We start from the raw sequence: 24,592 nt of genomic DNA on the forward strand, positions 1-24,592 counted from the left end.
GTACACACAACCCTAGTACAGTAGTAGAATCTGCTGTTGTAGAACCTACTCCAGGTGCAGTCTTTAACAACACTGAGGGATGGAGGTACACACAACCCTAGTACAGTAGTAGAACCTGCTGTTGTAGAACATACTCCAGGTGCATTCTTTCACAACACTAAGGGATGAAGGTACACACAACCCTAGTACAGTAGTAGAACCTGCTGTTGTAGAACCTACTCCAGGTGCAGTCTTTCACAACACTGAGGGATGGAGGTACACACAACCCTAGTACAGTAGTAGAACCTGCTGTTGTAGAACATACTCCAGGTGCAGTCTTTCACAACACTGAGGGATGGAGGTACACACAACCCTAGTACAGTAGTAGTATCTGCTGTTGTAGAACCTACTCCAGGTGCAGTCTTTCACAACACTGAGGGATGGAGGTACACACAACCCTAGTACAGTAGTAGAACCTGCTGTTGTAGAACCTACTCCAGGTGCAGTCTTTCACAACACTGAAGCATGGTTATATTCATTAACGTTTTCCAACTATAAATATGACTGTGATAAATTGTACAGAATGGAGCACGTTACTTCAGTGACCTAGCTTCACTTTTCGAAGGAATTGCCCAAGTAAACATGATCTGGTGTATCTAAGATGTCAAATGAATATGTGAAATCAAAAGATTAGTTGACACTAATCCAATCTCATTAAGATCAGATCTTAGTTCTTGCTTCAGCTTAAAAAAGATCTGAGGACATCCCATTACGGGTCATATCAGAACTACCTTTCATCCAACCAATCAGAGCATCAGTATCCAGATCAGGAAAGTAACAGTTAGAATGTGTTTTCTGTCCATGCAAACTCGAAAAGATAAACACAGGATGTTTCAAACGACAGTTACGGTCTGTACTACTGAATCAGTCAAAACTATCTTCTTATATCTCGCTTAAATGGGATAAACACTTGAACAAAAGAGATGTTGCATAGCAAGTTGAAAGTACTGCAAAAGAAATCGTGACCATGTATGGACATTCCAGCATGCTCCTTTGTTCGGTTTTCAAATTTTGAATCGAGAATATCGTCAAAATATTTTCAAGCGTAGTTCGAAACTAGTACCAGTACTGTGTTTCTTAAGAAAACTGCTTTCTGACTGGGCAATGTCTTTTTATCCCCCGCCGCGCGAAAGCGCGAAGCAGGGGATATAGTATTCACGACCGTCCGTCCGTCCGTCCGTCCGTACGTCCCACCTGTTTGTTGCCGCGATATCTCAAGAACTAAACACTGGATTGTCTTCATATTTGGAACTATGGTGTATATACAGACTCCGCAGACACCAGTCGGTTTTGGTGACCTTGACCCCATTTTCAAGGTCACAGCAGGCATATCTGCTTTTGGAGTTGGAAAACGGTGTTGCCGCGATATCTCAAGAACTAAACACTGGATTGTCTTCATATTTGGAACTATGGTGTATATACAGACTCCGCAGACACCAGTCGGTTTTGGTGACCTTGATCCCATTTTCAAGGTCACAGCAGACAAATCTGCTTTTAGAGTTGGAAAACGGTGTTGCCGCGATATCTCAAGAACTAAACACTGGATTGTCTTCATATTTGGAACTATGGTGTATATACAGACTCCGCAGACACCAGTCGGTTTTGGTGACCTTGATCCCATTTTCAAGGTCACAGCAGACAAATCTGCTTTTAGAGTTGGAAAACGGTGTTGCCGCGATATCTCAAGAACTAAACACTGGATTGTCTTCATATTTGGAACTATGGTGTATATACAGACTCCGCAGACACCAGTCGGTTTTGGTGACCTTGATCCCATTTTCAAGGTCACAGCAGACAAATCTGCTTTTGGAGTTGGAAAACGGTGTTGCCGCGATATCTCAAGAACTAAACACTGGATTGTCTTCATATTTGGAACTATGGTGTATATACAGACACCGCAGACACCAGTCGGTTTTGGTGACCTTGATCCCATTTTAAAGGTCACAGCAGGCAAATCTGCTTTTGGAGTTGGAAAACGGTGTTGCCGCGATATCTCAAGAACTAAACACTGGATTGTCTTCATATTTGGAACTATAGTGTATATACATACACCGCAGACACCAGTCGGTTTTGGTGACTTTGACCCCATTGTCAAGGTCACAGCAGGCAAATCTGCTTTTGGAGTTAGAAAACGGTGTTGCCACGATATCTCAAGAACTAATCGCTGGATTGTCTTCATATTTGGAACTATAGTGTATATACAGACACCGCATACACCTGTCAGATTTGGTGACCTTGACCCCATTTTCAAGGTCACAGCAGGCAAATCTGTTTTTGGAGTTGGAAAACGGTGTTGCCACAATATCTCAAGAACTAATCGCTGGATTGTCTTCATATTTGGTACTATGGTGTACAGGCGGGGGATATTTCGTCACTCTGTGACAAATACTTGTTAACTTCTAATGCAGTGTCAATCCTAAACAAAAGTTTGTTAAAGAAGCTCTGAAATGTAATCTTTTTAACTTATCCGGCATTACTCTGTATTGCATTTACTGCTGTCTTTTGACAGAGAGATGAACTGTGTGAGATACAGCTGCTGAAGAAAAGTTGTTCCAACCAGTAGAGGCAGCACCCTCGGCACTTGACCCGGAAGTAATGACATCACATCAAAACACATAACTGCTTTGTCACTTCCACAGCCGGACGTACTTTGTATCCCTTGTGGAAATTAAAGCTTATTGTTTCTATACTTTGCATATTTCTACATTCATCGTATGCTGCTACATTGTTACCTGTTTATGGGCTGTTACCTTTAGGGTCTCTCCAATCGTAATTTGAAACGTTTATCACTCGTTTGTGGCACTAGTCACAGTAATTTACGTGCGTACTGTTGTTCCCGCCATTTTGTTTTTTCCCCACCATTTTTGCCATTCACCTCGTGGCCAAGTAATTTCGTCTTCTGTGTTTTGAATTCTTTCTTTGGCTTGGGTTATACACTAAATTTGTTTATTTTGTTTTGGCGTGCTTTGCCTTTTTGCTGCCTTTTAGCGTAATTGTTTGCTCTCATGAACTTACATAAAATACAAAGTCTTTGAGTTACATTATGCTTCCTGTACTTTGTAGTTTTGCCACATGGTTATGTTTTTGCTTAAATTCCAGATTTTCTGCCTCGCTGCACTTGCTGCCGCGGGAACAAATCCGGTCGGGGTCGCACCTTCTGCCTTGATTGTACGAAGCCCTGTACTTTCACAACGCAGTGCCATTGTTGCCATTCTTCGTCACTGTGTTCCTTCAACTCAATACGAGTATCCAGGACACACCTCACTCGTGCTCATCGACCCCCTGATATGGCTTACAACTGGGACACTGAGGTCTTTCTACACCTCCCTTGCCGTCACCTTCATCGACAACATCGTCCCCTCAGGTGACACCCGTAACGGGATCGGCCTTCCGTCTCCTCTGCCATCTACGTCGACAGCCCTTGCGAAGCAACAACACCAGCGCTCCAGAGATGCAAAGCCACCGGCACTCCCGCCGCTCCAGAGAAGCAACACCACCAGCACTCACCAGTGCTCCCAATGCTGCCGGCACCCCATGCGCCTGAGTATCTAAGCCAAGCTTCCCGTGCACCTCCTGCGCCTGTGTATCTCAGCCAAGCTTTTCTGCGCCTCAGCCAAGTTTCCCTGGTGCCTCCGCCTGAGTACCTCAGCCAAGTTTCCCCGGCGTCTCCGCCTGAGTATCTCAGCCAAGTTTCCCGGCGCCTGAGTATCTCAGCCAAGTTTCCCGGTGCCTGAGTATCTCAGCCAAGTTTCCCGGCGCCTGAGTATCTCAGCCAAGTTACCCGGCACCTGAGTATCTCAGCCAAGTTTCCCGGCGCCTGAGTATCTCAGCCAAGTTTCCTGGCGCCTGAGTATCTCAGCCAAGTTTCCCGGCGCCTGAGTATCTCAGCCAAGATTCCCGGTGCCTTCATCACCACTCGCCCCTTTCCATAACCTGCAGAGAAGACTCGTCCCCCTATCGATGAATGTTATGTGCAAAAATAAGACAAACCAATCAGACTGAGCGTTTGACTTCAAATACTTCGGTCAAAGAATCCCTCAGGAATAATTTTTACTTTACATATGCCTTGCATCTAAAAATATACCCAACATATAGTTAAATGTTTTCAAACATGCTGTATTATATCGATGTATTTTAAATGGCATCTGGAAAATATATATGGGAAAATATAGGTGAATCATTACGCAACGAGTTGACAATTCCTTTCGCTATGCCCGTTTGCTCTGAGACGGAACCCAGTTGTAAACAAATGCCATTAGAGGAGCACGAGTCACTATTCGGCTTGTCCCGGAATAACATGAGTTGGTCACGAATGCTCCAGCGCCTGAGTATCACCTTTCCGTATTGCCCCGACGGGACACAATTGGAGACCCCTGATGCTGACTTTTCTACTTTGCAGTCTTGTAGACGACCTCATGACTTCCCGGTCTTCCACTGACCTTCCACCTTGTCAGTGGTTAGTGTTTCTGGGATTGCTCACACCAGCCTATGTTGTAACCGACTGTGATCCACAGATCAACTCCATTGGCACAGCAACAGCCTAGAGATAAAAGAGCTTATCCAGGACGTCACTTGCTGGCAGAGCATTCTCGGTCACGCCCTGTTGATCATGTCCACGGACAACAACACCATGGTGTGGTATTTGAGGAACCAGGGTACTCTCAACTCTCCATCTCTGCTAAACCAGACCTTCCGCTTCTTCGACTTTGCGGTCAGTCTGGACCTGTTCTTTCCCGTTTAGCATTCACCAGGAAGCATGTTCTGGCACAGGCTCTATCCAGGCCAGACTAGGTGTCTCCTACCAAATGGGAGCTCCACCCAAACATCGATCTGTTCCCCAGGCCTACGCACATATGCTTTTCCTCCTCCAGTTCTCCTTCCCAGGGTTCTTCAAAGGGCCAGGGGCTATTCAGCTAGAGCGGCCAAGGCTATTGCATCAGCCCACCGTCCGTCTACAGGGGGACTGTATGATGAGAAATGGTGCTCATTCCAGGCATTCTGCTCAGACAAACACCAGGATGGCTCTTACCATCTCCACATACCTGGTCGCCATCAACTCCGTCTTGTTATCCCAGAAGATCGGAGAATGAGAACTCCAGGCCTTGCTGCACTCATTCCGTCTTTAAGACCAGAAAGCCATGTTCAGATCGCCTGCGTTTCCTACAACGATCAAAAGCCTGCCGCAAATATAGGAAACACCTTTTACTGCCGGTCTTCCCTTCGTCGCAGTCAGAGGTAAGCTGGAATACTCCGGGCGGTCATCCTCCAAACGTATAAAGCTGCCAGATTGGAGCCTCCCCCTAGGCTATCAACCAACAGAAGATGAGGGTGATCGCATTTACCATGACTCTTCACAGTAACTGCTCCATCCAGTCGCTCATGGAAGGCTGTTCTTGGCGACTGATACCTCCCTGATGGTCACCAATTCCTCTGACGCCACTGATTCTCCGATACTCCGATCTCTCTGGTGTTAATCACCCTAGACAAGAGGGCTCTACTGCGTTCCGCATTCGCTCTTAGAGCAGTTCTAGTTTTGGGCTACCCGCCTCATTCTATTTCTGTCACCTATTCGGGTACTTTTTGCATCAACTCTCGTTTCCTGACAACAGGAATGGTAGTAGATGCTGACACCGATGGTGATGCCGATGCCGACACTGCTGATTCTCCGATACCTCGAGTGGGGCTCGTCGACCTCTCTGATGTTTATCACCCCCAGACTAGAGGGCTCTCCTGTATTCTGCATTCACTCTTGGGAATGGTCATAGATGTTGACGCCGATGCCGCTGAATCTTCGATACCCCGAGCGGGACCCGTCGAACTCTCTTATGATTAGAGGGCTCTTCTACATTCCGCATTCGCTCTTAGGTAAGTTCTAGTTTTTGGCTACCCGCCTCATTCTATTTCTGCCACCTATTCGGGTTTTTCCTTTTTGCATCAACTCTTGTTTGACAGATGCCATCTGATAAAGATGAAACACAGATTAATACAGGATAAGATAAGGATAAGATATTTTTAACATTGGTATGCTTATCCTGCATTATGAAGTCTAAGTGTCCTCATTTCTCTACACTGCCTGATGTTATGTTTAAAGCAGTTATGTGTTCTGATGTGACGTCATGATTCCGGGTCACGTGCCGACTGTGCGAGGGTGCTGTCTCTACTGGTTGGAACAACTTTCCTTAAGAAGCTGGATCTCTGCTGGATCATTGTAACAACTTTGTACATGGGCCGATGGCCTACAAAAACAGAAATAAACTTCCTATAAATGTTGACTTCTTGTGAGTTACTTCATTGGTCGATCAAAGTTCACTCTCATGTGACCTGTAAGGGGATGTCCTAAGATCTTTGTTTAGCAGTAGCAAGAACTGAGATCTGATTTTAATGAGTTTAAACAAGACTTTAAACTATGTTTTCTAGCTCTAGACTGCATGATCTGTTTGGTGGAGCGAGACTGTGACACTATGATGGGTGACAATAGTGGCTTCTTGGCAGCACATGTGGCAGCCCGATACAACAAGCTCGACTGTCTCCGCTTCCTCATCAAACAAGGGACAGCTATAAACTCCATACAGGTTGATGGCAAAACACCAGCACATGTGGTGAGTACTCTCTGTGTCAGAACTACAGTGCATGCAGTGAGTACACTTTGTCAGAACTACAGTGCATGCAGTGAGTACACTTTGTCAGAACTACAGTGCATGCAGTGAGTACACTTTGTAAGAACTACAATGCATGCAGTGAGTACACTTTGTCAGAACTACACTGCATGCACTCTGTCATGGTTCAGTGTAGACTTGATGTGTGTTCAGCCAGTGTGTGTTTCAGGCAACTGGCCATGGTTCAATGTAGACTTGATGTATGTTCAGCCAGTGTGTGTGTTTCAGGCAACTGGCCATGGTTCAGTGTAGACTTGATGTATGTTCAGCCAGTGTGTGTGTTTCAGGCATCTGGCCATGGTTCAGTGTAGACTTGATGTATGTTCAGCCAGTGTGTGTGTTTCAGGCATCTGGCCATGGTTCAGTGTAGGCTTGATGTATGTTCAGCCAGTGTGTGTGTTTCAGGCATCTGGCCATGGTTCAGTGTAGACTTGATGTATGTTCAGCCAGTGTGTGTGTTTCAGGCATCTGGCCATGGTTCAGTGTAGACTTGATGTATGTTCAGCAAGTGTGTGTGTTTCAGGCATCTGGCCATGGTTCAGTGTAGACTTGATGTATGTTCAGCCAGTGTGTGTGTTTCAGGCATCTGGCCATGGTTCAGTGTAGACTTGATGTATGTTCAGCAAGTGTGTGTGTTTCAGGCATCTGGCCATGGTTCAGTGTAGACTTGATGTATGTTCAGCCAGTGTGTGTGTTTCAGGCATCTGGCCATGGTTCAGTGTAGACTTGATGTATGTTCAGCCAGTGTGTGTGTTTCAGGCATCTGGCCATGGTTCAGTGTAGACTTGATGTATGTTCAGCCAGTGTGTGTGTTTCAGGCATCTGGCCATGGTTCAGTGTAGGCTTGATGTATGTTCAGCCAGTGTGTGTGTTTCAGGCATCTGGCCATGGTTCAGTGTAGACTTGATGTATGTTCAGCCAGTGTGTGTGTTTCAGGCATCTGGCCATGGTTCAGTGTAGACTTGATGTATGTTCAGCCAGTGTGTGTGTTTCAGGCATCTGGCCATGGTTCAGTGTAGACTTGATGTATGTTCAGCCAGTGTGTGTGTTTCAGGCATCTGGCCATGGTTCAGTGTAGACTTGATGTATGTTCAGCAAGTGTGTGTGTTTCAGGCATCTGGCCATGGTTCGGTGTAGACTTGATGTATGTTCAGCCAGTGTGTGTGTTTCAGGCATCTGGCCATGGTTCAGTGTAGACTTGATGTATGTTCAGCCAGTGTGTGTGTTTCAGGCATCTGGCCATGGTTCAGTGTAGACTTGATGTATGTTCAGCCAGTGTGTGTGTTTCAGGCATCTGGCCATGGTTCAGTGTAGACTTGATGTATGTTCAGCAAGTGTGTGTGTTTCAGGCATCTGGCCATGGTTCAGTGTAGACTTGATGTATGTTCAGCCAGTGTGTGTGTTTCAGGCATCTGGCCATGGTTCAGTGTAGACTTGATGTATGTTCAGCCAGTGTGTGTGTTTCAGGCATCTGGCCATGGTTCAGTGTAGACTTGATGTATGTTCAGCCAGTGTGTGTGTTTCAGGCATCTGGCCATGGTTCAGTGTAGACTTGATGTATGTTCAGCCAGTGTGTGTGTTTCAGGCATCTGGCCATGGTCCAGTGTAGACTTGATGTATGTTCAGCCAGTGTGTGTGTTTCAGGCATCTGACCATGGTTCAGTGTAGACTTGATGTATGTTCAGCCAGTGTGTGTGTTTCAGGCATCTGGCCATGGTTCAGTGTAAACTTGATGTATGTTCAGCCAGTGTGTGTGTTTCAGGCATCTGGCCATGGTTCAGTGTAGACTTGATGTATGTTCAGCCAGTGTGTGTGTTTCAGGCATCTGGCCATGGTTCAGTGTAGACTTGATGTATGTTCAGCCAGTGTGTGTGTTTCAGGCATCTGGCCATGGTTCAGTGTAGACTTGATGTATGTTCAGCCAGTGTGTGTGTTTCAGGCATCTGGCCATGGTTCAGTGTAGGCTTGATGTATGTTCAGCAAGTGTGTGTGTTTCAGGCATCTGGCCATGGTTCAGTGTAGACTTGATGTATGTTCAGCCAGTGTGTGTGTTTCAGGCATCTGACCATGGTTCAGTGTAGACTTGATGTATGTTCAGCCAGTGTGTGTGTTTCAGGCATCTGACCATGGTTCAGTGTAGGCTTGATGTATGTTCAGCCAGTGTGTGTGTTTCAGGCATCTGGCCATGGTTCAGTGTAGGATTGATGTATGTTCAGCCAGTGTGTGTGTTTCAGGCATCTGGCCATGGTTCAGTGTAGGCTTGATGTATGTTCAGCCAATGTGTGTGTTTCAGGCATCTGGCCATGGTTCAGTGTAGACTTGATGTATGTTCAGCCAGTGTGTGTGTTTCAGGCAACTGGCCATGGTTCAGTGTAGACTTGATGTATGTTCAGCCAGTGTGTGTGTTTCAGGCATCTGGCCATGGTTCAGTGTAGACTTGATGTGTGTTCAGCCAGTGTGTGTGTTTCAGGCATCTGGCTATGGTTCAGTGTAGACTTGATGTATGTTCAGCCAGTGTGTGTGTTTCAGGCATCTGGCCATGGTTCAGTGTAGACTTGATGTGTGTTCAGCCAGTGTGTGTGTTTCAGGCATCTGGCCATGGTCCAGTGTAGACTTGATGTATTTTCAGCCAGTGTGTGTGTTTCAGGCATCTGGCCATGGTTCAGTGTAGACTTGATGTATGTTCAGCCAGTGTGTGTGTTTCAGGCATCTGGCCATGGTTCAGTGTAGGCTTGATGTATGTTCAGCCAGTGTGTGTGTTTCAGGCATCTGGCCATGGTTCAGTGTAGACTTGATGTATGTTCAGCCAGTGTGTGTGTTTCAGGCATCTGGCCATGGTTCAGTGTAGACTTGATGTATGTTCAGCCAGTGTGTGTGTTTCAGGCATCTGGCCATGGTTCAGTGTAGACTTGATGTATGTTCAGCCAGTGTGTGTGTTTCAGGCATCTGGCCATGGTTCAGTGTAGACTTGATGTATGTTCAGCCAGTGTGTGTGTTTCAGGCATCTGGCCATGGTCCAGTGTAGACTTGATGTATGTTCAGCCAGTGTGTGTGTTTCAGGCATCTGACCATGGTTCAGTGTAGACTTGATGTATGTTCAGCCAGTGTGTGTGTTTCAGGCATCTGGCCATGGTTCAGTGTAAACTTGATGTATGTTCAGCCAGTGTGTGTGTTTCAGGCATCTGACCATGGTTCAGTGTAGACTTGATGTATGTTCAGCAAGTGTGTATGTTTCAGGCATCTGGCCATGGTTCAGTGTAGACTTGATGTATGTTCAGCAAGTGTGTGTGTTTCAGGCATCTGGCCATGGTTCAGTGTAGACTTGATGTATGTTCAGCCAGTGTGTGTGTTTCAGGCATCTGGCCATGGTTCAGTGTAGACTTGATGTATGTTCAGCCAGTGTGTGTGTTTCAGGCATCTGGCCATGGTTCAGTGTAGGCTTGATGTATGTTCAGCAAGTGTGTGTGTTTCAGGCATCTGGCCAGGGTTCAGTGTAGACTTGATGTATGTTCAGCCAGTGTGTGTGTTTCAGGCATCTGGCCATGGTTCAGTGTAGGCTTGATGTATGTTCAGCCAGTGTGTGTGTTTCAGGCATCTGACCATGGTTCAGTGTAGACTTGATGTATGTTCAGCCAGTGTGTGTGTTTCAGGCATCTGGCCATGGTTCAGTGTAGGATTGATGTATGTTCAGCCAGTGTGTGTGTTTCAGGCATCTGGCCATGGTTCAGTGTAGGCTTGATGTATGTTCAGCCAATGTGTGTGTTTCAGGCATCTGGCCATGGTTCAGTGTAGACTTGATGTATGTTCAGCCAGTGTGTGTGTTTCAGGCAACTGGCCATGGTTCAGTGTAGACTTGATGTATGTTCAGCCAGTGTGTGTGTTTCAGGCATCTGGCCATGGTTCAGTGTAGACTTGATGTGTGTTCAGCCAGTGTGTGTGTTTCAGGCATCTGGCTATGGTTCAGTGTAGACTTGATGTATGTTCAGCCAGTGTGTGTGTTTCAGGCATCTGGCCATGGTTCAGTGTAGACTTGATGTGTGTTCAGCCAGTGTGTGTGTTTCAGGCATCTGGCCATGGTCCAGTGTAGACTTGATGTATTTTCAGCCAGTGTGTGTGTTTCAGGCATCTGGCCATGGTTCAGTGTAGACTTGATGTATGTTCAGCCAGTGTGTGTGTTTCAGGCATCTGGCCATGGTTCAGTGTAGGCTTGATGTATGTTCAGCCAGTGTGTGTGTTTCAGGCATCTGACCATGGTCCAGTGTAGACTTGATGTATGTTCAGCCAGTGTGTGTGTTTCAGGCATCTGGCCATGGTTCAGTGTAGACTTGATGTGTGTTCAGCCAGTGTGTGTGTTTCAGGCATCTGGCCATTGGATCAGTGTAGACTTGATGTATGTTCAGCCAGTGTGTGTGTTTCAGGCATCTGGCCATGGTTCAGTGTAGACTTGATGTATGTTCAGCCAGTGTGTGTGTTTCAGGCATCTGACCATGGTCCAGTGTAGACTTGATGTATGTTCAGCCAGTGTGTGTGTTTCAGGCATCTGGCCATGGTTCAGTGTAGACTTGATGTATGTTCAGCCAGTGTGTGTGTTTCAGGCATCTGGCCATGGTTCAGTGTAGGCTTGATGTATGTTCAGCCAGTGTGTGTGTTTCAGGCATCTGACCATGGTCCAGTGTAGACTTGATGTATGTTCAGCCAGTGTGTGTGTTTCAGGCATCTGGCCATGGTTCAGTGTAGACTTGATGTGTGTTCAGCCAGTGTGTGTGTTTCAGGCATCTGGCCATTGGATCAGTGTAGACTTGATGTATGTTCAGCCAGTGTGTGTGTTTCAGGCATCTGACCATGGTTCAGTGTAGACTTGATGTATGTTCAGCCAGTGTGTGTGTTTCAGGCATCTGACCATGGTCCAGTGTAGACTTGATGTATGTTCAGCCAGTGTGTGTGTTTCAGGCATCTGGCCATGGTTCAGTGTAGGCTTGATGTATGTTCAGCCAGTGTGTGTGTTTCAGGCATCTGGCCATGGTTCAATGTAGGCTTGATGTATGTTCAGCCAGTGTGTGTATTTCAGGCATCTGGCCATGGTTCAGTGTAGACTTGATGTATGTTCAGCCAGTGTGTGTGTTTCAGGCATCTGGCCATGGTTCAGTGTAGACTTGATGTATGTTCAGCCAGTGTGTGTGTTTCAGGCATCTGGCCATGGTTCAGTGTAGACTTGATGTATGTTCAGCCAGTGTGTGTGTTTCAGGCATCTGGCCATGGTTCAGTGTAGGCTTGATGTATGTTCAGCCAGTGTGTGTGTTTCAGGCATCTGGCCATGGTTCAGTGTAGACTTGATGTATGTTCAGCCAGTGTGTGTGTTTCAGGCATCTGGCCATGGTTCAGTGTAGACTTGATGTATGTTCAGCCAGTGTGTGTGTTTCAGGCATCTGGCCATGGTTCAGTGTAAACTTGATGTATGTTCAGCCAGTGTGTGTGTTTCAGGCATCTGACCATGGTTCAGTGTAGGCTTGATGTATGTTCAGCCAGTGTGTGTGTTTCAGGCATCTGGCCATGGTTCAGTGTAGACTTGATGTATGTTCAGCCAGTGTGTGTGTTTCAGGCATCTGGCCATGGTTCAGTGTAGACTTGATGTATGTTCAGCCAGTGTGTGTGTTTCAGGCATCTGGCCATGGTTCAGTGTAGACTTGATGTATGTTCAGCCAGTGTGTGTGTTTCAGGCATCTGGCCATGGTTCAGTGTAGACTTGATGTATGTTCAGCAAGTGTGTGTGTTTCAGGCATCTGGCCATGGTTCGGTGTAGACTTGATGTATGTTCAGCCAGTGTGTGTGTTTCAGGCATCTGGCCATGTTTCAGTGTAGACTTGATGTATGTTCAGCCAGTGTGTGTGTTTCAGGCATCCGGCCATGGTTCAGTGTAGACTTGATGTATGTTCAGCCAGTGTGTGTGTTTCAGGCATCTGGCCATGGTTCAGTGTAGACTTGATGTATGTTCAGCCAGTGTGTGTGTTTCAGGCATCTGGCCATGGTTCAGTGTAGACTTGATGTATGTTCAGCCAGTGTGTGTGTTTCAGGCATCTGGCCATGGTTCAGTGTAGGCTTGATGTATGTTCAGCCAGTGTGTGTGTTTCAGGCATCTGGCCATGGTTCAGTGTAGACTTGATGTATGTTCAGCCAGTGTGTGTGTTTCAGGCATCTGGCCATGGTTCAGTGTAGGATTGATGTATGTTCAGCCAGTGTGTGTGTTTCAGGCATCTGACCATGGTTCAGTGTAGGCTTGATGTATGTTCAGCCAGTGAGTGTTTTTCAGGCATCTGGCCATGGTTCAGTGTAGGCTTGATGTATGTTCAGCCAGTGTGTGTGTTTCAGGCATCTGGCCATGGTTCAGTGTAGACTTGATGTGTGTTCAGCCAGTGTGTGTGTTTCAGGCATCTGGCCATGGTCCAGTGTAGACTTGATGTATTTTCAGCCAGTGTGTGTGTTTCAGGCATCTGGCCATGGTTCAGTGTAGACTTGATGTGTGTTCAGCCAGTGTGTGTGTTTCAGGCATCTGGCCATGGTCCAGTGTAGACTTGATGTATTTTCAGCCAGTGTGTGTGTTTCAGGCATCTGGCCATGGTTCAGTGTAGACTTGATGTATGTTCAGCCAGTGTGTGTGTTTCAGGCATCTGGCCATGGTTCAGTGTAGGCTTGATGTATGTTCAGCCAGTGTGTGTGTTTCAGGCATCTGACCATGGTCCAGTGTAGACTTGATGTATGTTCAGCCAGTGTGTGTGTTTCAGGCATCTGGCCATGGTTCAGTGTAGACTTGATGTGTGTTCAGCCAGTGTGTGTGTTTCAGGCATCTGGCCATTGGATCAGTGTAGACTTGATGTATGTTCAGCCAGTGTGTGTGTTTCAGGCATCTGGCCATGGTTCAGTGTAGACTTGATGTATGTTCAGCCAGTGTGTGTGTTTCAGGCATCTGACCATGGTCCAGTGTAGACTTGATGTATGTTCAGCCAGTGTGTGTGTTTCAGGCATCTGGCCATGGTTCAGTGTAGACTTGATGTATGTTCAGCCAGTGTGTGTGTTTCAGGCATCTGGCCATGGTTCAGTGTAGGCTTGATGTATGTTCAGCCAGTGTGTGTGTTTCAGGCATCTGACCATGGTCCAGTGTAGACTTGATGTATGTTCAGCCAGTGTGTGTGTTTCAGGCATCTGGCCATGGTTCAGTGTAGACTTGATGTGTGTTCAGCCAGTGTGTGTGTTTCAGGCATCTGGCCATTGGATCAGTGTAGACTTGATGTATGTTCAGCCAGTGTGTGTGTTTCAGGCATCTGACCATGGTTCAGTGTAGACTTGATGTATGTTCAGCCAGTGTGTGTGTTTCAGGCATCTGACCATGGTCCAGTGTAGACTTGATGTATGTTCAGCCAGTGTGTGTGTTTCAGGCATCTGGCCATGGTTCAGTGTAGGCTTGATGTATGTTCAGCCAGTGTGTGTGTTTCAGGCATCTGGCCATGGTTCAATGTAGGCTTGATGTATGTTCAGCCAGTGTGTGTATTTCAGGCATCTGGCCATGGTTCAGTGTAGACTTGATGTATGTTCAGCCAGTGTGTGTGTTTCAGGCATCTGGCCATGGTTCAGTGTAGACTTGATGTATGTTCAGCCAGTGTGTGTGTTTCAGGCATCTGGCCATGGTTCAGTGTAGACTTGATGTATGTTCAGCCAGTGTGTGTGTTTCAGGCATCTGGCCATGGTTCAGTGTAGGCTTGATGTATGTTCAGCCAGTGTGTGTGTTTCAGGCATCTGGCCATGGTTCAGTGTAGACTTGATGTATGTTCAGCCAGTGTGTGTGTTTCAGGCATCTGGCCATGGTTCAGTGTAGACTTGATGTATGTTCAGCCAGTGTGTGTGTTTCAGGCATCTGGCCATGGTTCAGTGTAAACTTGATGTATGTTCAGCCAGTGTGTGTGTTTCAGGCATCTGACCATGGTTCAGTGTAGGCTTGATGTATGTTCAGCCAGTGTGTGTGTTTCAGGCATCTGGCCATGGTTCAGTGTAGACTTGATGTATGTTCAGCCAGTGTGTGTGTTTCAGGCATCTGGCCATGGTTCAGTGTAGACTTGATGTATGTTCAGCCAGTGTGTGTGTTTCAGGCATCTGGCCATGGTTCAGTGTAGACTTGATGTATGTTCAGCCAGTGTGTGTGTTTCAGGCATCTGGTCATGGTTCAGTGTAGACTTGATGTATGTTCAGCAAGTGTGTGTGTTTCAGGCATCTGGCCATGGTTCGGTGTAGACTTGATGTATGTTCAGCCAGTGTGTGTGTTTCAGGCATCTGGCCATGTTTCAGTGTAGACTTGATGTATGTTCAGCCAGTGTGTGTGTTTCAGGCATCCGGCCATGGTTCAGTGTAGACTTGATGTATGTTCAGCCAGTGTGTGTGTTTCAGGCATCTGGCCATGGTTCAGTGTAGACTTGATGTATGTTCAGCCAGTGTGTGTGTTTCAGGCATCTGGCCATGGTTCAGTGTAGACTTGATGTATGTTCAGCCAGTGTGTGTGTTTCAGGCATCTGGCCATGGTTCAGTGTAGACTTGATGTATGTTCAGCAAGTGTGTGTGTTTCAGGCATCTGGCCATGGTTCAGTGTAGACTTGATGTATGTTCAGCCAGTGTGTGTGTTTCAGGCATCTGGCCATGGTTCAGTGTAGGATTGATGTATGTTCAGCCAGTGTGTGTGTTTCAGGCATCTGACCATGGTTCAGTGTAGGCTTGATGTATGTCCAGCCAGTGAGTGTGTTTCAGGCATCTGGCCATGGTTCAGTGTAGGCTTGATGTATGTTCAGCCAGTGTGTGTGTTTCAGGCATCTGGCCATGGTTCAGTGTAGACTTGATGTGTGTTCAGCCAGTGTGTGTGTTTCAGGCATCTGGCCATGGTCCAGTGTAGACTTGATGTATTTTCAGCCAGTGTGTGTGTTTCAGGCATCTGGCCATGGTTCAGTGTAGACTTGATGTATGTTCAGCCAGTGTGTGTGTTTCAGGCATCTGGCCATGGTTCAGTGTAGACTTGATGTATGTTCAGCCAGTGTGTGTGTTTCAGGCATCTGGCCATGGTTCAGTGTAGACTTGATGTATGTTCAGCCAGTGTGTGTGTTTCAGGCATCTGGCCATGGTTCAGTGTAGACTTGATGTATGTTCAGCCAGTGCGTGTGTTTCAGGCATCTGGCCATGGTCCAGTGTAGACTTGATGTATGTTCAGCCAGTGTGTGTGTTTCAGGCATCTGGCCATGGTTCAGTGTAGACTTGATGTGTGTTCAGCCAGTGTGTGTGTTTCAGGCATCTGGCCATTGGATCAGTGTAGACTTGATGTATGTTCAGCCAGTGTGTGTGTTTCAGGCATCTGACCATGGTCCAGTGTAGACTTGATGTATGTTCAGCCAGTGTGTGTGTTTCAGGCATCTGGCCATGGTTCAGTGTAGACTTGATGTATGTTCAGCCAGTGTGTGTGTTTCAGGCATCTGGCCATGGTTCAGTGTAGGCTTGATGTATGTTCAGCAAGTGTGTGTGTTTCAGGCATCTGGCCATGGTTCAGTGTAGACTTGATGTATGTTCAGCCAGTGTGTGTGTTTCAGGCATCTGGCCATGGTTCAGTGTAGACTTGATGTATGTTCAGCCAGTGTGTGTGTTTCAGGCATCTGGCCATGGTTCAGTGTAGACTTGATGTATGTTCAGCCAGTGTGTGTGTTTCATGCATCTGGCCATGGTTCAGTGTAGACTTGATGTATGTTCAGCCAGTGTGTGTGTTTCAGGCATCTGACCATGGTTCAGTGTAGACTTGATGTATGTTCAGCCAGTGTGTGTGTTTCAGGCATCTGGCCATGGTTCAGTGTAGACTTGATGTATGTTCAGCCAGTGTGTGTGTTTCAGGCATCTGACCATGGTTCAGTGTAGACTTGATGTATGTTCAGCCAGTGTGTGTGTTTCAGGCATCTGACCATGGTCCAGTGTAGACTTGATGTATGTTCAGCCAGTGTGTGTGTTTCAGGCATCTGGCCATGGTTCAGTGTAGACTTGATGTATGTTCAGCCAGTGTGTGTGTTTCAGGCATCTGGCCATGGTTCAGTGTAGGCTTGATGTATGTTCAGCAAGTGTGTGTGTTTCAGGCATCTGGCCATGGTTCAGTGTAGACTTGATGTATGTTCAGCCAGTGTGTGTGTTTCAGGCATCTGGCCATGGTTCAGTGTAGACTTGATGTATGTTCAGCCAGTGTGTGTGTTTCAGGCATCTGGCCATGGTTCAGTGTAGACTTGATGTATGTTCAGCCAGTGTGTGTGTTTCAGGCATCTGGCCATGGTTCAGTGTAGACTTGATGTATGTTCAGCCAGTGTGTGTGTTTCAGGCATCTGACCATGGTTCAGTGTAGACTTGATGTATGTTCAGCCAGTGTGTGTGTTTCAGGCATCTGGCCATGGTTCAGTGTAGACTTGATGTATGTTCAGCCAGTGTGTGTGTTTCAGGCATCTGACCATGGTTCAGTGTAGACTTGATGTATGTTCAGCCAGTGTGTGTGTTTCAGGCATCTGGCCATGGTTCAGTGTAGACTTGATGTATGTTCAGCCAGTGTGTGTGTTTCAGGCATCTGGCCATGGTTCAGTGTAGACTTGATGTGTGTTCAGCCAGTGTGTGTGTTTCAGGCATCTGGCCATGGTTCAGTGTAGACTTGATGTATGTTCAGCCAGTGTGTGTGTTTCAGGCATCTGGCCATGGTTCAGTGTAGACTTGATGTATGTTCAGCCAGTGTGTGTGTTTCAGGCATCTGGCCATGGTTCAGTGTAGACTTGATGTATGTTCAGCCAGTGTGTGTGTTTCAGGCATCTGGCCATGGTTCAGTGTAGACTTGATGTATGTTCAGCCAGTGTGTGTGTTTCAGGCATCTGGCCATGGTTCAGTGTAGACTTGATGTATGTTCAGCCAGTGTGTGTGTTTCAGGCATCTGGCCATGGTTCAGTGTAGACTTGATGTATGTTCAGCCAGTGTGTGTGTTTCAGGCATCTGGCCATGGTTCAGTGTAGACTTGATGTATGTTCAGCCAGTGTGTGTGTTTCAGGCATCTGGCCATGGTTCAGTGTAGACTTGATGTATGTTCAGCCAGTGTGTGTGTTTCAGGCATCTGGCCATGGTTCAGTGTAGACTTGATGTATGTTCAGCCAGTGTGTGTGTTTCAGGCATCTGGCCATGGTTCAGTGTAGACTTGATGTGTGTTCAGCCAGTGTGTGTGTTTCAGGCATCTGGCCATGGTTCAGTGTAGGCTTGATGTATGTTCAGCCAGTGTGTGTGTTTCAGGCATCTGGCCATGGTTCAGTGTAGACTTGATGTGTGTTCAGCCAGTGTGTGTGTTTCAGGCATCTGGCCATGGTTCAGTGTAGACTTGATGTATGGCCAGCCAGTGTGTGTGTTTCAGGCATCTGGCCATGGTTCAGTGTAGACTTGATGTGTGTTCAGCCAGTGTGTGTATTTCAGGCATCTGGCCATGGTTCAGTGTAGGCTTGATGTATGTTCAGCCAGTGTGTGTGTTTCAGGCATCTGGCCATGGTTCAGTGTAGACTTGATGTATGTTCAGCCAGTGTGTGTGTTTCAGGCATCTGGCCATGGTTCAGTGTAGGCTTGATGTATGTTCAGCCAGTGTGTGTGTTTCAGGCATCTGGCCATGGTTCAGTGTAGACTTGATGTGTGTTCAGCCAGTGTGTGTGTTTCAGGCATCTGGCCATGGTTCAGTGTAGACTTGATGTATGTTCAGCCAGTGTGTGTGTTTCAGGCATCTGGCCATGGTTCAGTGTAGACTTGATGTGTGTTCAGCCAGTGTGTGTGTTTCAGGCATCTGGCCATGGTTCAGTGTAGACTTGATGTGTGTTCAGCCAGTGTGTGTGTTTCAGGCATCTGGCCAGGGTTCAGTGTAGACTTGATGTATGTTCAGCCAGTGTGTGTGTTTCAGGCATCTGGCCATGGTTCAGTGTAGACTTGATGTGTGTTCAGCCAGTGTGTGTGTTTCAGGCATCTGGCCATGGTTCAGTGTAGACTTGATGTGTGTTCAGCCAGTGTGTGTGTTTCAGGCATCTGGCCATGGTTCAGTGTAGACTTGATGTGTGTTCAGCCAGTGTGTGTGTTTCAGGCATCTGGCCATGGTTCAGTGTAGACTTGATGTATGGCCAGCCAGTGTGTGTGTTTCGGGCATCTGGCCATGGTTCAGTGTAGACTTGATGTGTGTTCAGCCAGTGTGTGTATTTCCGGCATCTGGCCATGGTTCAGTGTAGGCTTGATGTATGTTCAGCCAGTGTGTGTGTTTCAGGCATCTGGCCATGGTTCAGTGTAGACTTGATGTATGTTCAGCCAGTGTGTGTGTTTCAGGCATCTGGCCATGGTTCAGTGTAGGCTTGATGTATGTTCAGCCAGTGTGTGTGTTTCAGGCATCTGGCCATGGTTCAGTGTAGACTTGATGTATGTTCAGCCAGTGTGTGTGTTTCAGGCATCTGGCCATGGTTCAGTGTAGACTTGATGTATGTTCAGCCAGTGCGTGTGTTTCAGGCATCTGGCCATGGTTCAGTGTAGACTTGATGTGTGTTCAGCCAGTGTGTGTGTTTCAGGCATCTGGCCATGGTTCAGTGTAGACTTGATGTGTGTTCAGCCAGTGTGTGTGTTTCAGGCATCTGGCCAGGGTTCAGTGTAGACTTGATGTATGTTCAGCTAGTGTGTGTGTTTCAGGCATCTGGCCATGGTTCAGTGTAGACTTGATGTGTGTTCAGCCAGTGTGTGTGTTTCAGGCATCTGGCCATGGTTCAGTGTAGACTTGATGTGTGTTCAGCCAGTGTGTGTGTTTCAGGCATCTGACCATGGTTCAGTGTAGGCTTGATGTATGTTCAGCCAGTGTGTGTGTCAGGCAACTGGCCATGGCTCAATGTAGACTTGATGTATGTTCAGCCAGTGTGTGTGTTTCAGGCATCTGACCATGGTCCAGTGTAGACTTGATGTATGTTCAGCCAGTGTGTGTGTTTCAGGCATCTGGCCATGGTTCAGTGTAGACTTGATGTGTGTTCAGCCAGTGTGTGTGTTTCAGGCATCTGGCCATGGTTCAGTGTAGACTTGATGTATGTTCAGCCAGTGTGTGTGTTTCAGGCATCTGGCCATGGTTCAGTGTAGACTTGATGTGTGTTCAGCCAGTGTGTGTGTTTCAGGCATCTGGCCATGGTTCAGTGTAGACTTGATGTGTGTTCAGCCAGTGTGTGTGTTTCAGGCATCTGGCCATGGTTCAGTGTAGACTTGATGTGTGTTCAGCCAGTGTGTGTGTTTCAGGCATCTGGCCATGGTTCAGTGTAGGCTTGATGTATGTTCAGCCATTGTGTGTTTCAGGCATCTGGCCATCGTTCAGTGTAGGCTTCATGTATGTTCAGCCAGTGTGTGTGTTTCAGGCATCTGGCCATGGGTCGGTGGAGGTGCTGCACTGGCTGTATGGGAAGGGGGCAGATGCAAACTGTCAGGACTGTAAGTATATTTAGAACTGATCTAGCTGATCAAGACAACAAACACTTACTGCATGAATTCTATTTTTCTCATTGGGTGTCACAACAACCATTTTACCCTCCCTGACTTGTCTTTATTGTGCTACATATGCTATTTATTTACTAGCTGTTAAGTTTCCTCATATATATCAACATCTACCACATGGTGACTGATCAGAATATTAAGCGCCCCACCTGTAAAAGTGTCTGCACTTTTTACACCTTGCGGTCCACATGAACTTTGGTTGCAACTGCTGTGGAATCTGCAACCCTGGTCACCGCCGTTCCTGATGTGCACATCTCTCAGAGGAAGCCTTCAACCACTATTTGTGTAAATGTCAGACACATCCCTCAGTCAACGATCCAAGTCACGGGATGCAGAACAAGGGACGTCTTTAATTCATCCAAGAAGCCTAAGCGTGTCACTATAAAAACAGTTATCACTTCGGCAGCCAAGGCAATCGTCTAACAGCTTCCTACATCTACCATCAGATCACTTTTGGTAGAAGACGAGATGGTTTCAGACACCTTTCTCCACGGAGATTTTCCCGCCCAAACCTAGTCGTCGTCAAGTACCAGGGCACCTGTATCACAACTTACATCTGCTAAACGCACAGTAGGGGCCATAGTCATCGCTACCCCGGCTACAGTGATGATTACGGCTACCATACGTCTCGGAGCACCCCGTCCGTCAGCTGCTTGTCGCCTATTATCCCCCGCTCCCCCACGGGATGATGTAGTTCAGCATGTAGAAGTCATCCCATTACAGACTAGTCTCTCCCCAGATTTACAAATGTAAAATTTTCAATACTATTGAAATTTCAGACACTTAGAACAGTGCTGTAATAACTAATTTGAGCCTGACTTTTGTGGAATGTTCGTAAACCTACTTATCCTTTGTATTTGTAACCACCCCCTGTATCCCTTGTTAGTCATAATAGCCAACTTCAAGAGGATCAGATGGTCAGAATTGGCTGATTGTAAACTTTAATCATGCTTGTAGTGTTGCATCCCTCATACCTTCAGTCACGAGTTTGTCTGTTCCAGGCTTAATTATTTACAGGCATATTGCTGACTGCATCATTAACCATATTAACATTCTATAAATCAGCTTTCTCAAAATTCAATTTTACTCTTAACCATGTTTATTTATACATATATGTCTTCTCTGGAACATTAGTGATGTGGTCAGTATTTGACTTGACTTGGTCAGGAGTACTAACTCAGTGAGCTACAGTGCTTGTTGAGTGTGCTATGTGAAAAGAATAACTCTGTTGCAGACTTTGGCAATACTCCGGGCCACTACGCCGCAGAGGGGGGATGGGCGGAGTGCTTGAACTGCTGTCTGCAGCATGGGGGAGACCTGCAGGTACCCAACATCAGGGGGGACATGGTCCTGGATGCTGCCAAGAAACATGGACACCCCTTACTCATGGAACGAGCAGGTGAGGGACATCACCAGTCACCACAAGTCACCACCACCCTTTCTAACAATGGGATTTAGTTTGTCCGGTGTTGTGTAGGTTTTCAGCTGCTGGTTTGTCCTGTCCATGTTAGATTACTCACAGGCTGCAGAACAAGTTATAAAGGGGGGATAGTGATGACTGGCGGTAGGTAGTTAACAGCATTCACTCACTCACTCACACAGTTGTCAGGACATTTGGTTCAGCTGTCGTCAGTTGTCATCGTCTGTTGTTACTTGGAAATGTATGTAGCATATTAAAACACATCTCATCTTCTTGCCTGTTTTGAAAAAATTGTTTGTGACTGGTAAACCAGTGTCTCTGTGGTTGCAGTTAAGAATGAAGTGCCATGTCCCTTGTGTTACAAGAAGTATGAGAAGAAGGAGTGGGAAAGGACACACCAGCCTTCACGGGTGGAGAGAAACATCACGGCTGCCAAGTCCACTGCCTTTGTGTCTCCACTCCCTCCAATGAAGTCAGTAGCCCATTTCACAAACTACATCTGTAGCTCTCTAGGGTCAAAGTCCAATCAGCTTATTGTATGCTGCTGCAATGTCTGTCAGCTGTGTTTACTTTAACTTGGCTACATTGAAACTGACTGAAAGTATGAACCTGACACTTTAGGAGCATGTTTAGCCCAGGGATTCATTATCGACATACACATTAGGAAATTTTCTTATAATTGAAAACAAAGCAAATTAATCTGTTTTTGTCACAATGTTTTTCTTAAAAGCATCAAGTCTGAGCTGAAACCATGATAATAATGACCCTTAGATGTTTATGCTAGGCATCATCCCCGTACCCGAGTCTGCTGATAGTCTAAACCTCAGCTGTTTCTCATTCAGTACTCTATGGCAGCACTGTACCTGTGTGTTTCACCAACGTAGTAAACATCTACGGCCTGTGCCAATGCGCTTCCATCCCTTACTTCATTGCCATAACTGAAATACCAGTTACTACTCAAATCACAAGGAAACTTTGGGGGTTAAGCCCTGCATGTACTTGATCGCTGCACATTACTCAAGTTTGTCCAATTTTCCAAAGGTCACAGACTGGAGCTTATTCTACCTGTCTTGTCACAGCATAACAATATGCTTAATGTGTTGTGGCTATGCGTCTATGACATCATGTGATGTCCTCAACCAAAGCTTTCCCTTCATGCAATTCTGTCTATGTGAGGTTCAGAACTTATCACTCAGCCCTCGTACATTGTGTCTTGCTTTCCTGGTATTAATTGTCTACTCATGAACTGTATGTTATTGTTACAGAAAAACTCCGTCCCAGTTACAGAGAAATAAACATCAGCGTGAGATGAATGTGGAGAACCAACAGAAGGTGCTGCTGCCAAACCGGGACTTGGCCGCCAAGTTCTTTGGTGATCACCTTGACCCCAATTCCAACTTCCATTTCCATCTGTGAGAAGGGAGAAAGCTTGTCTACACGTAAACCTCAAGAAGCTCACACAAGGATTTGAGCCTTCCTAAGCCTTAGCTGTAAACTTTAATCTTTAACAGACCATTACAAAGATTAAAGGAGACATTCCAAACTGTTAGGGTGTAACTTTATGGGGTGAGAGTGGGGTCACATTTTGAATTTTCAACTTCAGTCCCAGGAGTTTTAAAAGTGCCTGTCTGTCTGTCTGTCTGTCTGTCTGTCTGTCACTCTGTGTTGGTTTGTGCGTGGGTGTTAATGCGTTTGTGTGTGTTTGAGTGTGTGTGTGTGTGTGAGTGGGTGAGTGGGTGTGTGTGTGTCACAGTGACCACCTGAATGAATATGTTTCCGATTGTGTGATTCTCCTCCTTTTCCACTGTGATATATTCTCTGCTGCCTTTCTGTGATGACATATTAACTTTTAACTATTTGTTATCATTATTGTTCTAATAAATCATACTTTAAAAAACAACACATCTTAAATTGTCTGAATTTTAGCTATCCTTGTCCAAGCCCAAATACTTATTTCAAGGTCTTTGAAAACCTGAAAATGAAGCACCATTACGCAAGTTGTATCTATTCATGGTAAGGAAATGAAAATGTTATCCTCTTTCAATTCAAAAAGATATTTAAATTGTGTAATATGTGTTTTTGTTTCTTACTGCCTCCTCTCTTTGTTTGTGTGTGATGAAATCTTTAGGTTTTTTTTATATGTTTCTTGGTTTGTCAGCACCATACCATTTGCCCTGGGTTTCACCAAAGTGGTAAACGTCTGCGACATGCATCACTTCCGGTTTTGATCTGCATTAAGCTGACATAGCGTGATATAACTGGAATACTGTTAATAGCAGCATTAAACCCAACTAACTCACTCACTTTAGGATGTAAGACAGTGAGAACTTGTACACCAGCACCGTCCTACAGATAACAGACATGTAAGGAAGGGGCAAGTATAACTATGAAGTTATTCCTACACAGCAGACACATGCTGAGCTTCACTGGTTGTCGTGTCCTTCCAGCTGAAATTTCCGAGCATCGAACACCCAGATCTGAAATGGCAGTGTTTAACTCCTAAACATACATACTGAAAAGGGTGAGCAAGGGACAGAAATTACGTTTTCACTAAGACAGTCATGTTTTCTTTGTATATATCTTGATTTCTGTCTCATTTGCCCTTTTTCCAAACTTTTCCCTTACATATCATGTTATTGATACCAATCTTTCGTGTAACATCAATCTCCTTAAAATCAGATCTTAGTTCTCGCGAGTTAGCTGAGATCTGATTTGTAAAATTAGGATAAAACAGCAAAACACTGAAACAGTCCCTTCATGACGCACCACACTGGACTCTTCAGTAGAAACACACGACCTTCATATCAGATGCTAAGTCGGGGGAAAGTGAAGGTGAAGTGAACTGGTTAAAGATATCCAAACAGTAATAGCACCTTCCTAGGTTGATGCTACTGAC

At 46.1% G+C, this 24,592-nt stretch overlaps 1 protein-coding gene across 1 annotated transcript in view; it reads left to right on the plus strand.

The window, feature by feature from the left end:
• LOC124142951 (serine/threonine-protein phosphatase 6 regulatory ankyrin repeat subunit B-like) overlaps nt 1-23,596 on the plus strand; it is a 41,191-nt gene extending 17,595 nt beyond the window's left edge. The window contains exons 5-9 of the mRNA XM_046511719.2: nt 6,457-6,638; nt 20,141-20,213; nt 21,511-21,675; nt 22,027-22,168; nt 22,962-23,596. Coding sequence (XP_046367675.1) covers nt 6,457-6,638; nt 20,141-20,213; nt 21,511-21,675; nt 22,027-22,168; nt 22,962-23,112 — 713 coding nt within the window. The 3' untranslated portion in view covers nt 23,113-23,596. The remainder of the gene's footprint in view (nt 1-6,456; nt 6,639-20,140; nt 20,214-21,510; nt 21,676-22,026; nt 22,169-22,961) is intronic.
• The last annotated feature ends 996 nt before the right edge of the window (nt 23,597-24,592 follow it).

This window comes from Haliotis rufescens, unplaced genomic scaffold, assembly GCF_023055435.1.
Source record: "Haliotis rufescens isolate VD_foot unplaced genomic scaffold, xgHalRufe1.0.p SCAF_6, whole genome shotgun sequence".
Lineage (NCBI taxonomy): Eukaryota > Metazoa > Mollusca > Gastropoda > Lepetellida > Haliotidae > Haliotis > Haliotis rufescens.